The 12,661-nt window shown below is 39.9% G+C and overlaps 1 protein-coding gene across 3 annotated transcripts in view; it reads right to left on the bottom strand.

Moving 5' to 3' along the window:
• Positions 1 to 12,661, bottom strand: part of LOC112125929 (dystrophin-like) — a 1,989,526-nt gene that overhangs the window by 82,885 nt on the left and 1,893,980 nt on the right. For all 3 annotated transcript variants that reach the window (XM_026648920.1, XM_026648914.1, XM_026648910.1), the window contains one exon: positions 11,929 to 11,990. In XM_026648920.1, the coding sequence (XP_026504705.1) occupies positions 11,929 to 11,990 (62 nt within the window). The remainder of the gene's footprint in view (positions 1 to 11,928; positions 11,991 to 12,661) is intronic.

Here is a 12,661-nt window from a genome sequence, read left to right on the forward strand (position 1 = left end):
CCTGATGATGAAAAAGTCGGATCCAGCTTCATCTGCAGTGCTGTCAGTACAGCTGATGGAAAGCTATGGCTACTGGCTGGGCTAAGAGATGGAATTCCTGAATCCCTTGCTCCTCTTGGTGTCAGAATCTCCCTGGTGAGAATTAGTCTTGATAACATGAGAGATTGTAGATTTTGGAGGGTGAAGATATACTCTAGAGCAGTGGTTCTCAAACTGTGGGTTGTAATGGGGTTGCCAGGGCTGGCGTTAGACTTGCTGGAGCCCAGAGCTAAAGCCCGAGCCCACCGCCTGAGGCCAAAGTCAAAGCTCAAGCTCCACCATCTGGGGCTGAAGCCCAAGCACTTCAGCCCTGGGTGACAGGGTTTGGGCTCCCTCCCACATCCCCGCCCAGGGTAGTATGGCTTGGGCTTTGTCCCCCCTGCCCAGGGCGGCAGGGCTCGGGCGGGCTCAGGTCCCCACTCCTGGAGTCCAGTAGTAAATTTTGTTGTCAGAAAGGGGTCACAGTGCAATGAAGTTTGAGAATCCCTGCTCTAAAGTGGTGTGAGTCACCAGCCCCTCTGTAAGTTGCATCTTGTTGCCTTATACCTCTGGAGTCAGTGTGAGAAGACTTTTAGTAGCTGGTGATTCTCTATGGGAATGAGATGGTAGAGTCGATGAATGAATCTCCAACCAAGTGATTTTTGTCAGTCGCGACAGTTCTCGGTTCTTTGGTTCCCAGTGCTACATCTTAGTCAGTACCACAGTTGGTGTGGAGGCTGGTATGGTAGGAGCCTTGCATCTTCTCATGTACCTTCTAATCGTGACCAGGAAGCTTGGAGGTTGGGGGGAGGTTATGTTCTTGTAGCCTGGACACAAAGACTTGCCCGACTTGGACAGTCAGGGAGGGATCCCTCCTCTTAGATCTAGGAGGGAATCTGTTTTTATGCTTATGAGAGTGTCCCCTACTCTTGTGAGAAGGCCTAGATGAAGGGTCCTTAGTCCTGCTTTTTCCTGCTCCTGAGTCAAACACTGTGATAGGAGGTGGACTCCTTGATGACTCTGGCCAATGTACAAGGGGCGGGTCTCTCAAGCCCAGCTCTAACGGGGGCCTCAGCACTCCACAAGATACTTCTGAAGCCAGATTCTTGTGCTTGCTGCAGTTGGCTGGGGAAAGAGCAACAGATATTGCATTTAACAGAGATATGTGCTTCTCCAAGGCAGTACAGGCAGCACTATTGGTCGTCACTGACTGAAAAGGAGAGGGGACAGGAGATGCAGTTTTTGAAGCCTAGTATCCAGAGCATAATCTAAGTCCTGAAATGGGAGACTGGGAGGCTTAACCCGAGAGGGGATTCTAACTAATGACTAGCTAAAACTTGTAAAACTACTATCAATACTAACAATAAAACTCAGAGTTATACAAGGCTTTGAAATATTTACAGGAAGAAGAGAGAGGATCAGCTCTGCATACTGGAGGGTTCCAACTTAGAAGAAACTGGAGAGGCAGTTGCCCCTTATATCATTGGTGCAGAGCACCAGGAGAGCAAGGGCACAGGTGGGAACCAACAGACAATGCCTGCACATGCATATCCCACAGTGGAACACACACTGGGATCAGCACTTGAACAATAAGAAAGAGAGAGAGAGCGTGCGAGAGAGAGAGTGCACGAGAGAGAGCTAGGCGCTCACATGAAATGATACAAACACCATGCTAGGTCTCCCCCACTTTGTGCAAAAAGTTATAATCATTAGTTTATAGACCCTCATAGCAAATTAATCAGGAATTCAAGGATATGCACGGATACTACCATGATCAGTTCCACAGACATGCCTGTAACTAAATAAAAACAGATACTGTCGTCTTTACTGTGGCTATGTGATTCCAAACTGTGTGGTTATAAAACCTATTTTTGAATGCCAAAGAAGAGAGCTTTCAGAAGGGAAGCATTTGCCCCCCAAACTAAACTATTATACTCCATTTCAAGCATTCCCAGGAATCAAACAGGTAACTTCTCCCAGAGGAGAAATAGCATTTACTTTCTCTGCAGCTTTCTCCATCACTAGATCTGACTAGCATGGAAGCTCTTTGAGAATCCCACAACAAGTCTTATTTTTTTTTGAGGGCGAGCTAATTTAACTATCCAGATTATAAGCACCTTGATAATGACATCAAAGCATAAACAACATTTTTGAAGCTCTTATTCATTTTTAAAGCTCATATTCAAATCTAATTGGATTTCAGAGGAAAATAAGTTGCTTGATTTTTATGATGGGCACATCTTATAAAAATGATGAGTCCTTTTGGCACCTTAGAGACTAACAAATTTATTTGGGCATAAGCTTTCGTGGGCTAGAACCCACTTCATCAGATGCATGGAGTGGAAAATACAGGAGCAGATATAAATGCAGACATGGAAATCAATATGCCAAATATGAAGAAAATCTGAAGGAAAAATAAGTCTACATGTAAAATTTACTAGTGTAATAAGAGTCTATGCAAATTCTTTGTGGGGGAAAAGGGGAATTCAGGTGAAAACCAGCACCCAGTAGCAAGGGCTATGAGTGCCTTTTATCCTCTTGTATCATTTTACCTTGGTGAAACAGTAAAAAACCCCAAGAGATAAACAGATGCATATGTCAACATTCCTGACTGCATCCTGCTGCTGCAATTACTGTTTACAGAGACACTAATGTATCTTGAGGAAACTCATACCCTCATTACATGGGAATGTTGGAGGAGGGTGATACTGGTGAGCATAACATTAAAACACAAAAGGGCAAGTTTTACTTGGCCATTATTACAAAGTACAGGTGCATTTTTAGGCATGAGTTTAAAAGGAACAAATGATACTGCTAGATTCTTGCTGGAACATATCAAAGAAGACTACGCCAGGCTGGAGAAGACACTTAAGGAAATCGAGGCTCAGGTGATCTTCAGTGGGATTCTGTCTATTCCTAGAGAAGAGCAACAAAGGTGTGACAAGATTATGACGATCAACAGATGGCTCAGGCAGTGGTGCTATAAGGAGGGCTTTGGGATGTATGGCTATTGGGAGGCATTCATGAACAGAGGCCTGTTCTCTCGGGATGGACTTCACCTGAGTAGGGAGGGAAATAGACTTCTAGGATGGCACAACTGATTAAGAGATCTTTAAACTAGGAATTTGGGGGAGATTGTAGGGATATTAAAGAAGGTACTAACAGTGATTCCCCCAAGTGACAGTGACCCCCTCATAATTTGTCCCCCACACTTTAAAATCCAACAGTTTCACGAAGTACAAAAATCTCTTGGGTCTTCTGTTAAAACTTGTAAGCTACTGTCTGTAGAAACCATTGATTGTATCTATCCTGTGAAAGATACTTTATTACTATGTAAAACTTACAAACAAGTTAATTGACTTTGTTCTTGAAGTAATTGATACAATGTAAAGAAACACTATAAGCCGTTAAGTGACTTTCACTTCATTGTAATAGCAACGGCTCCTAGAACAGACCCCCACCCTCTGTGATTAAAGGGCCGGGAGTCCCAAATGAATTAGCACACACCCCGAAAGTGGTGGAGACAGTAAATTAATATATGGTTAAGATATGGAATGTATGCTGATGAATGCTTGATATACATAAATGGTTAAGGAGGTGCCAGCCTAGAAAGGGAGTATCCATCGGCCAAAGAATGTGTCAAGTGGATAATCAGACAACCCCCGGAGGATAAACTGGGATCCACCCCATCATCTGGAAGGATGAGAAACACAAACTTTGGACAGTTTGGAACCACCAGGAATGTGCCATCTGCTGATTGAGTCAGCAACAGCAGAATGAAACAGCTCCCATAGACTAACATAGGAATTAATTCCTATAAGAATGAACTCTCAAGACTGATGACTTTGAGTCTCTGGTTCTGCTGCCAACCTCCAGGAGCATCAGGTGCATCTGACACAGACTCGGCTCCATCCTCATGACCAAGATACCTGGCCAGTAACTTGGCATGAGCAACTTCTAGGCTGGTAACTATAACACCTATACAGAACTTGAATGAATGATAGATTCATTCACACTATCTATCTATCTGTCTGTCTGTCTGTGTGTAAGTGATAGGAATAAGTAGTCAAACAACATTGTTTACTTTTATCTTTTGCTTTACCATTATATTTATAGTAAATGTGGTATCTTTGCCTTATCCCTCTTAATAAGATCCTGCTGGTTTTTATTCTATTGGTATAACAAGATGGTTGGGAGATGTCCAGGTAATCTCCACGCTGGATTTTAACATTGACAGGGAAGAAAATGAAGTAAGAAAGGATACAGCCGTGGGTAGGAGAATAGACATAAGGAGGAAGGGTAGTGTAGATACTAGTCTAACAGGGGATACTGGTGGTAGAATGTCTGTGTCTAATCAGGTAAACAATGAGAGCGAAGCCAAACAGCAAAAATTAAGATGTTTGTACACCAATGTGAGGAGCCTAGGTAACAAAATGGAAGAACTAGAGTTACTGGTGCAGGAAGTGAAACCAGATATTATAGGGATAACAGAAACATGGTGGAATAGTAGTCATGACTGGAGTACAGGTATTGAAGGATATGTGCTGTTTAGGAAAGACAGAAATAAAGGCAAAGGTGGTGGAGTAGCATTGTATATCAATGATGAATTGGCCCTGCCAACACTGGTTCTCCACTTGCGAAGTAACTCCCTGCTCTCCATGTGTCAGTATATAATGCCTGCATCTGTAACTTTCACTCTATGCATCTGAAGAAGTGAGGTTTTTACCCACGAAAGCTTATGCCCAAATAAATCTGTTAGTCTTTAAGGTGCCACCAGACTCCTTGTTGTTAATGATGAGGTAGACTGTAAAGAAATAAGAAGTGATGGAATGGATAAGACAGAGTCTGTCTGGGCAAAATCACATTGGGGGAGAAAGCTTGGGGTGTGCTATAGAGCACCGGGATCTGATTTGGATATGGATAGAGACCTCTTTAATGTTTTTAATGAAGTAAATATTAATGGGAATTGTGTGATCATGGGAGTCCTTAACTTCCCAGATATAGACTGGAGGACAAGTGCTAGTAATAATAATAGGGCTCAGATTTTCCTAGATGCGATAGCTGATGGATTCCTTCACCAACTAGTTGCTGAACCAACAAGAGGGGATACCATTTTAGATTTGGTTTTGGTGAGTAGTGAGGACCTCATAGAAGAAATGGTTGTAGGGGACAACCTTAGTTCGAGCGATCATGATCCAATTCAGTTCAAACTAAATGGAAGAATAAACAAAAATAGATCTGTGACTAGGGTTTTTTATTTCAAAAGGGCTAACTTTAAAAGATTAAGGAAATTAGTTATGGAAGTGGATTGGACTGAAGAACTTGTGGATCTAAAGCCAGAGGAGGCCTGGAATTACTTCAAGTCAAAGTTGCAGAAACTATCAGAAGCTTGCAACCCAAGAAAGGGGAAAAAATTCATAGTCAGGAGTTGTAGACCAAGCTGGATGAGCAAGCATCTCAGAGAGATGTTTAAGAAAAAGCAGAAAGCCTATAAGGAGTAGAAGATGGGAGGGATCAACAAGGAAAGCTACCTTATTGAGGTCAGAACATGTAGGGATAAAGTGAGAAAGGCCAAAAGTCATGTAGAGTTGGACCTTGCAAAGGGAATTAAAACCAATAGTAAAAGGTTCTCTAGCCATATAAATAAGAAGAAAACAAAACAAAACAAAAAAGAAGTGGGACCGCTAAACACTGAAGATGGAGTGGAGGTTAAGGATAATCTAGGCATGGCCCAAGATCTAAACAAATACTTTGCCTCAGTCTTTAATGAGGCTAATGAGAAGCTTAGAGATAATGGTAGGATGACAAATGGGAATGAGGATATGGAGGTAGATATTACCACATCCGAGGTAGATGCCAAACTCAAACAGCTTAATGGGACTAAATCGGGGGGCCCAGATAATCTTCATCCAAGAATATTAAAGGAACTGGCACATGAAATTGCAAGCCCATTAGCAAGAATTTTTAATGAATCTGTAAACTCAGGTGTTGTACCGTATGACTGGAGAATTGCTAACATAGTTCCTATTTTTCAGAAAGGAAAAAGAAGTGATTTGGGTAACTACCGGCCTGTTAGTTTGACATCTGTACTATGCAAGGTCTTGGAAAGTTTTTTGAAGGAGAAAGTAGTTAAGGACATTGAGGTCAATGGTAATTGCGACAAAATACAACACGGTTTTACAAAAGGTAGATTGTGCCAAACCAACCTGATCTCCTTCTTTGAGAAGGTAACTGATCTTTTAGACAAAGGAAACACAGTGGATCTAATTTGCCTCGATTTCAGTAAGGCATTTGATACGGTTCCACATAGGGAATTATTAGCTAAATTGGAAAAGATGGGGATCAATATGAAAACTGAAAGGTGGATAAGGAACTGGTTAAAGGGGAGACTACAACGGGTTATACTGAAAAGTGAACTGTCAGGCTGGAGGGAGGGTACTAGTGGAGTTCCTCAGGGATCGATTTTGGGACTAATCTTATTTAATCTTTTTATTACTGACCTTGGCACAAAAAGTGGGAATGTGCTAATAAAGTTTGCGGATGACACAAAGCTGGGCGATATTGCCAATACAGAGAAGGACTGTGATATCATACAGGAAGATCTGGATGACATTGTAAACTGGAGTAAAAGTAATAGGATAAAATTTAATAGTGAAAAGTGCAAGGTCATGCATTTAGGGATTAACAACAAGAATGTTTGTTATAAGCTGGGGACACATCAGTTGGAAGTAACAGAGGAGAAGGAGGACCTCGGAGTATTGGTTGATCACAGGATGACTATGAGCCACCAATGTGATATGGCTGTGAAAAAAGCTAATGTGGTCCTGGGATGCATCAGGCGAGGTATTTCCAGTAGAGATAAGGAGGTGTTAGTCCCGTTATATAAGGCACTGGTGAGACCTTATCTAGAATATTGTGTGCAGTTCTGGTCTCACATGTTTAAGAAGGATGAATTCAAACTGGAACAAGTACAGAGAAGGGCTACTATGATGATCCAAGGAATGGAAAACCTGACTTATGAAAGGAGACTCAAAGAGCTTGGCTTGTTTAGCCTAACCAAAAGAAGGCTGAGGGGAAATATGATTGCTCTCTATAAATATATCAGAAGGATAAATACCAGGGAGGGAGAGGAATTATTTAAGCTCAGTACCAATGTGGACACAAGAACAAATGGATATAAACTGGCCATCAGGAAGTTTAGACTTGAAATTAGGCGAAGGTTTCTAACCATCAGAGGAGTGAAGTTCTAGAACAGCCTTCCAAGGGGAGCAGTGGGGGTAAAAGACATATCTGGCTTCAAGACTAAGCTTGATAAGTTTATGAAGGGGATGGTATGATGGGATAGCCTAATTTTGGCAATTACTTGATGTTTGACTATTACCAGTAAATATGCCCAATGGCCTGTGATGGAATGTTAAATGGGGTGGGATCTGAGTTACTACAGAGAATTCTTTCCTGGGTGTCTGGCTGGTGAGTCTTGCCCACATGCTCAGGGTTTAACTGATCGTCATATTTAGGGTCGGGAAGGAATTTTCCTCCAGGGCAGATTGGCAGAGGCCCTGGGGTTTTTTCGCCTTCCTCTGCAGCGTGGGGCACGGGTCACTTGTTGGAGGAGTCTCTGCACCTTGAAGTCTTTAAACCACGATTTAAGGACTTCAATGGCTCAGACATAGGTTAGGGGTTTGATACAGGAGTGGGTGGGTGAGACTCTGTGGCCTGTGTTGTGTTGGAGGTCAGACTAGACGATCATAATGGTCCCTTCTGACCTTAAAGTCTATGATTCTATGATCATCCTCAAGAGGAAAGGCTGCTTTTAGATGAATGTTGACAATAGAAAGGATAATCTGAGAGAATTTATTCAATATTTATTTTCTCTCACACTTTGGGAAGTGGGAATTAAACTTCTTGCTTTCTCTGGGACACAGAATGTAAATAGGTAACACCTCTACAAGTGTGCAAAATTTGATTGCAGTGATGCCCTGGGACCGTTAAGATATTGAGAGAGGTGGGGAAATCGGAGTCAGGGAAAATGCAGAAGAGGATTACAATGGTGAAGAAGTGAATTTATTGCAGGTTCACCGTTGGAACGGAAAGCAATTGGAGCAATGACTGGAATACTGGAGAGGGTGTAGATTGGAGATGGGTGCAGGCAGTGTCTACTGTAATATGAATCCAAACAGTGAGACGTGAACCTGAATCAAAACTCTAAACCTTCTGAAGTTCACACATCACTAATTTTTACTACCTTTTTCCATTACAGTATTTGCTTTTGTCATATACTTCATTTACATAACCAGAGGATCAACACCTAGTAGGTAAATTAAGTGATGCAGCTGAGGTCATTATTCCAGCTCCTTACTGACACTTTAATGTGATTACGGAACAAACAAAAAAGCCATTCAGCAGTGATGGAGTGCTTATGGCACGTGGTAACTTTATATGAAGGGTGAAAAAATAGCATGTTTAGAGCCAGGAACAGGCATTTAATAGAAACCAAAATAAATAATTGTAAGCAATATCTCTATGGTACAATATGCTAATTGTTTAATTAATAAGAAAAACACTGCAGTGGAAAGCACTTTTTAATAACAGTTCAAAAGGAAAAACTTTATAATAAAGAACAACCAATGAGAAAAGTATGTAATTTCTTAAACACTTGTTAAAATCCAAAACAAATGTTACAGTTATCACTATACATTCTATTGCGTCAGGGCATCAGCCTGAGGGGTCTAGGAAGAAACTTCCCCTAAAGACAGATTATTATATAATTGCATACTTTGGCCTTCTTTTGCCTTCCTCTGAAGCAGCCACTGTTAGAGACAGGATACTTGACTAGATGGACCAGTGGTCTGATACTTTATGACAATAGCATGTTCTTCTGTTAGAGTAAAATAATTATCTTATTAAATCTAAACTGAATGAAAGGTTGCTTGATTTATCTTTATTTTCATAAACACCAAAAACCTGATCAGAACAGAAAATCTTCAGCCATACTAGAAAAATGCTATGGGAAATTATTTTTGGTACTTGGAATTCAATTCATGGATCAAAGTTCAATCCAGTAACTTCCAGGTGCGTGAACTGGATGAACTGGAGCTGATGGAGGGTGATGGGGGGGGAACGACACAGAAACCCACTCCCTATTTTACCTGGAAGTCCGCTGTTACTGCAGGGAAAAAAGAGTAGGAGGAAAGCTAGCTTCCCCTCAGGTGTGGTGTTGTAATCTTTATTTTCCTTAGTCACTGGAAAAAAATAAGCTCTCAGTAATTTGTAAGGATGTAAATTACACAAGAGGATTGCCTCACAAGTTATGATGTACTAGAAGCTATGGAAAAATGTGCTAACTTTATAGAAAGGCATCCCATCTGTCAATATTTTGTGATGTACAAAGAGTTATATCATTCAGAAAGATTATTCCCTGCAGGCTAGTGGCAGGAATTTGAAAAATGGGAAGGAAGACTGATATAGCTGATGGGCTTGGCCTTGCATATTGCATTGCGTGTACCTGGCTTGTGAAACCATGTATGTTACTGTACTTCTACAAAGCCAGATAATCTGCAACATGACAACTAAAGCTCTTCAGTAAAACTCCTTCACATGAACAAGAAACAAAATTTAGAATCTGATGTGGGGGAATAATAGGAACTAACAAGTGTACAATGCAAAATCTGCTTTAATAATATCTTTTCACATAAAATATTACTGAAGTCTGCAAAAGACTTCAAACATCACAGTATTACCAGTTTTGACCTGAGGCAAAGCAGAGCACTAAAAACACATTAAGGGTTCTGCTCAAGAGTAAATGGGTTATGCTGCTATTATGCAATTTATATGAGAGTTAGGCTGGGCTGATTATACCCAATTCCAAAACAAAAGTCTGCAGGTTACTCAGCAGTAATGTTGTCAGAGTTTGACTCTATATGGTGATGCACAAAGAAACACTTCATCCTCATCTTGTTCCCATATGCCAACGCCCAGTTTGCAAAAACGCATACTACACATTCACAGCTAAAATCTATGGCCCAGATCCACAAACGTATTTAGGCTACTAACTTGCATTGATTTCAAAATGTATTTAGGCTCCAAAATACATTTATGGATCTTGGCATATGTAGGTACCAGTAATCACCATTTTTATCCCATCCCAAAGAGAAATAAAAATGTTGGCCAAGAAGAAAACTGCCATTTCAGACATACCTCAAATGTCTCCCTCTCTCACACACACTTTTCTTGAATATAGTTCTTTAAAAGGAAAAAGAAAAAATGGCCACTGTAGGAAAAATCTCCTTGAATAAAATGGAAGTGAAAAGAAGAACTGTCTAAATGGTTTCTCCCTTTATACCACAAGAAGTAAAAAATTCCTTGAACACTTGATATTCAGGTAACATTCACAGTGATGAGAAAATTGTATTAGATACTGATTTGATCCTTGAACTGACCTCAAACAGAATTTTTTTCTCCCTCATTTTCCTGTACCTGTTCACTTGTTTTTCAACAGAAACTTAGTTCAATTGCAGTAAATACCATGAGAAATACACCTCTACCCCGATATAATGCTGTCCTCAGGAGCCAAAAAAATCTTACCGCATTATAGGTGAAACTGCGTTATATCAAACTTGCTTTGATCCACTGGAGCACGCAGCCCCGCCCCCCTGGAGCGCTGCTTTACTGTGTTATATCGGGTTGCGTTATATCGGGGTAGAGGTGTATCACGGTATTTCGGACCTGACCAGCAACAGCATCAAAAATTTCATGCGATTTCCAGATTATAGTCTGGATAGGTCACATATGGTTCTGATATACCCAAAATACTGTAGAGAACCATCCATCATTTGGTCCTGCCATGTGGGCAGGGGACTGGATTCAATGACCTCTCGAGGTCCCTTCCAGTCCTAGAATCTATGAATCACTAAATGGTATTTGCATCTCAGATACAACATTGGGAACTAACATGGGAAACCATTCACTTTTACAATGGAAATATAAAGGAGGCAAATGAATGCATTAAGTTATATCTATATGGCCAGAGAATACTTGTTTGGCTTTTGCCCTCAGTTAGCCTTAATTTATACATTATCTCTCTTTTGACATTCACAGCTCTATTTTTACATTATTTGCAAATTATAAAATGCTGCATGTTGTAAAATAATAAAGTGTCTAGATTATTACACCTCACTTAATTCCTGTGTTCTTTACTAGTGATTTATTTGTATAAGGGGAGAAATATTGATGATTTTTTTAAAAAAGAAAATAATTTATTTTTGACTGTGCCTTCTATTGTATATGAGCAGTGGCAATTAAAATCAGAAGAAAGCTTGAAGTTGCAACCAAGGTGGCCCCACAGTGGGGTATGGATAAGTCCATTACATCACATAGCTGTGCACCTGTTAATAAAATCCAAAACTGCTTAAAAAAACCCTGAAGTCATAATAGGCAACTATTTTGTATGCTCACAAGGACATCATGACAGCTACCAGGCGTTCCAAGTATTGAAAACACTGTGAAAAGAATGTAGTGGTAACGCAGATTGGCAAATGGTTTCCACTGGCTTCCAACCAGCACGAAGTCAAAATTAACAGCAACTTGGCTTGATTTTAATTTAGCCTTTTTAAAAATAGATGAGGTGGTATAAGAGCTTGGGTTTATTTATTTATTTGCCCCAGAATTTCTTGGCAAACAATCTGCAAGAGGTACCTGCATTACAAATAAACTCAATATAATATTTAATTTAAAGTTAATTATTTTCTTTATATTCCTTTGAAAGAAAATCTTATCTTGATCCCATATTGACCTGGAATATGTCTGACCTTTACTTAACTTCAATTTCTGAATAACACCCAGGGGAATATCCTTGGAAATCATTGTCTTAACAATTAGTTTAATTACAGGAAATTAGTAGATCTCTCTTACCTAAAGACTGGTACAGCTCAGTCATTTTAGGATGATCCCAGCAGGTCGTTTGTGTCTCATGGCTAAAACATAAAAATATGAAGGTTTTAGAATGAAATATGTACGGTAGAGTTTTCCCTAAGACAGTCGGACACTTCTCTTTGCAGATCTTTCCTTAAATAGATATCCATATTTAGTAGCTGTACAATTCAATGATTAAATGTTTATTCACAGAGCAGAATATATGTGTATGTGATAGCAATGATGTTGGAGTTTTTCCCAGCCAAAATCACAAAAATTCATAGTTTTTTTTTTATGATAGGTGGGTTTTCTTCCATCAGTTTTGAAGCTAAATTTCTTTCTCCTACTACCATATTACATAACGAGCAGTGCAGCATCTAAACCTCGACGATGTATAGAATGCCACAATGTCATCTTTGGGGATTAGAGCAGGAAGTGTGACCAATGGTCGATATGTCTATTTGTAACACTAGGTATGAATTTGGCCCATTATATTTAGTGATGGGCTCAATATGCAATATTTACATCTAAACTATGCACAATCCCAAAAATATGGGGGTTCAGTGGTTTGGGTTCCATTTCTAATTAGACTAGATTAATTTATAAAATGGACTTTATTTTAAATACAGCAACCCTATTATTCTCCTCCATATAGAATTGTTCAAAAATGACAATAATATTTAATGAACAGTTTTGTCAATTTTTTTTTCAGTTTTTCAATGAAATGTATGAA

Source organism: Terrapene carolina, unplaced genomic scaffold, assembly GCF_002925995.2.
Source record: "Terrapene carolina triunguis isolate 2854851 unplaced genomic scaffold, T_m_triunguis-2.0 Scaffold22, whole genome shotgun sequence".
Lineage (NCBI taxonomy): Eukaryota > Metazoa > Chordata > Testudines > Emydidae > Terrapene > Terrapene triunguis.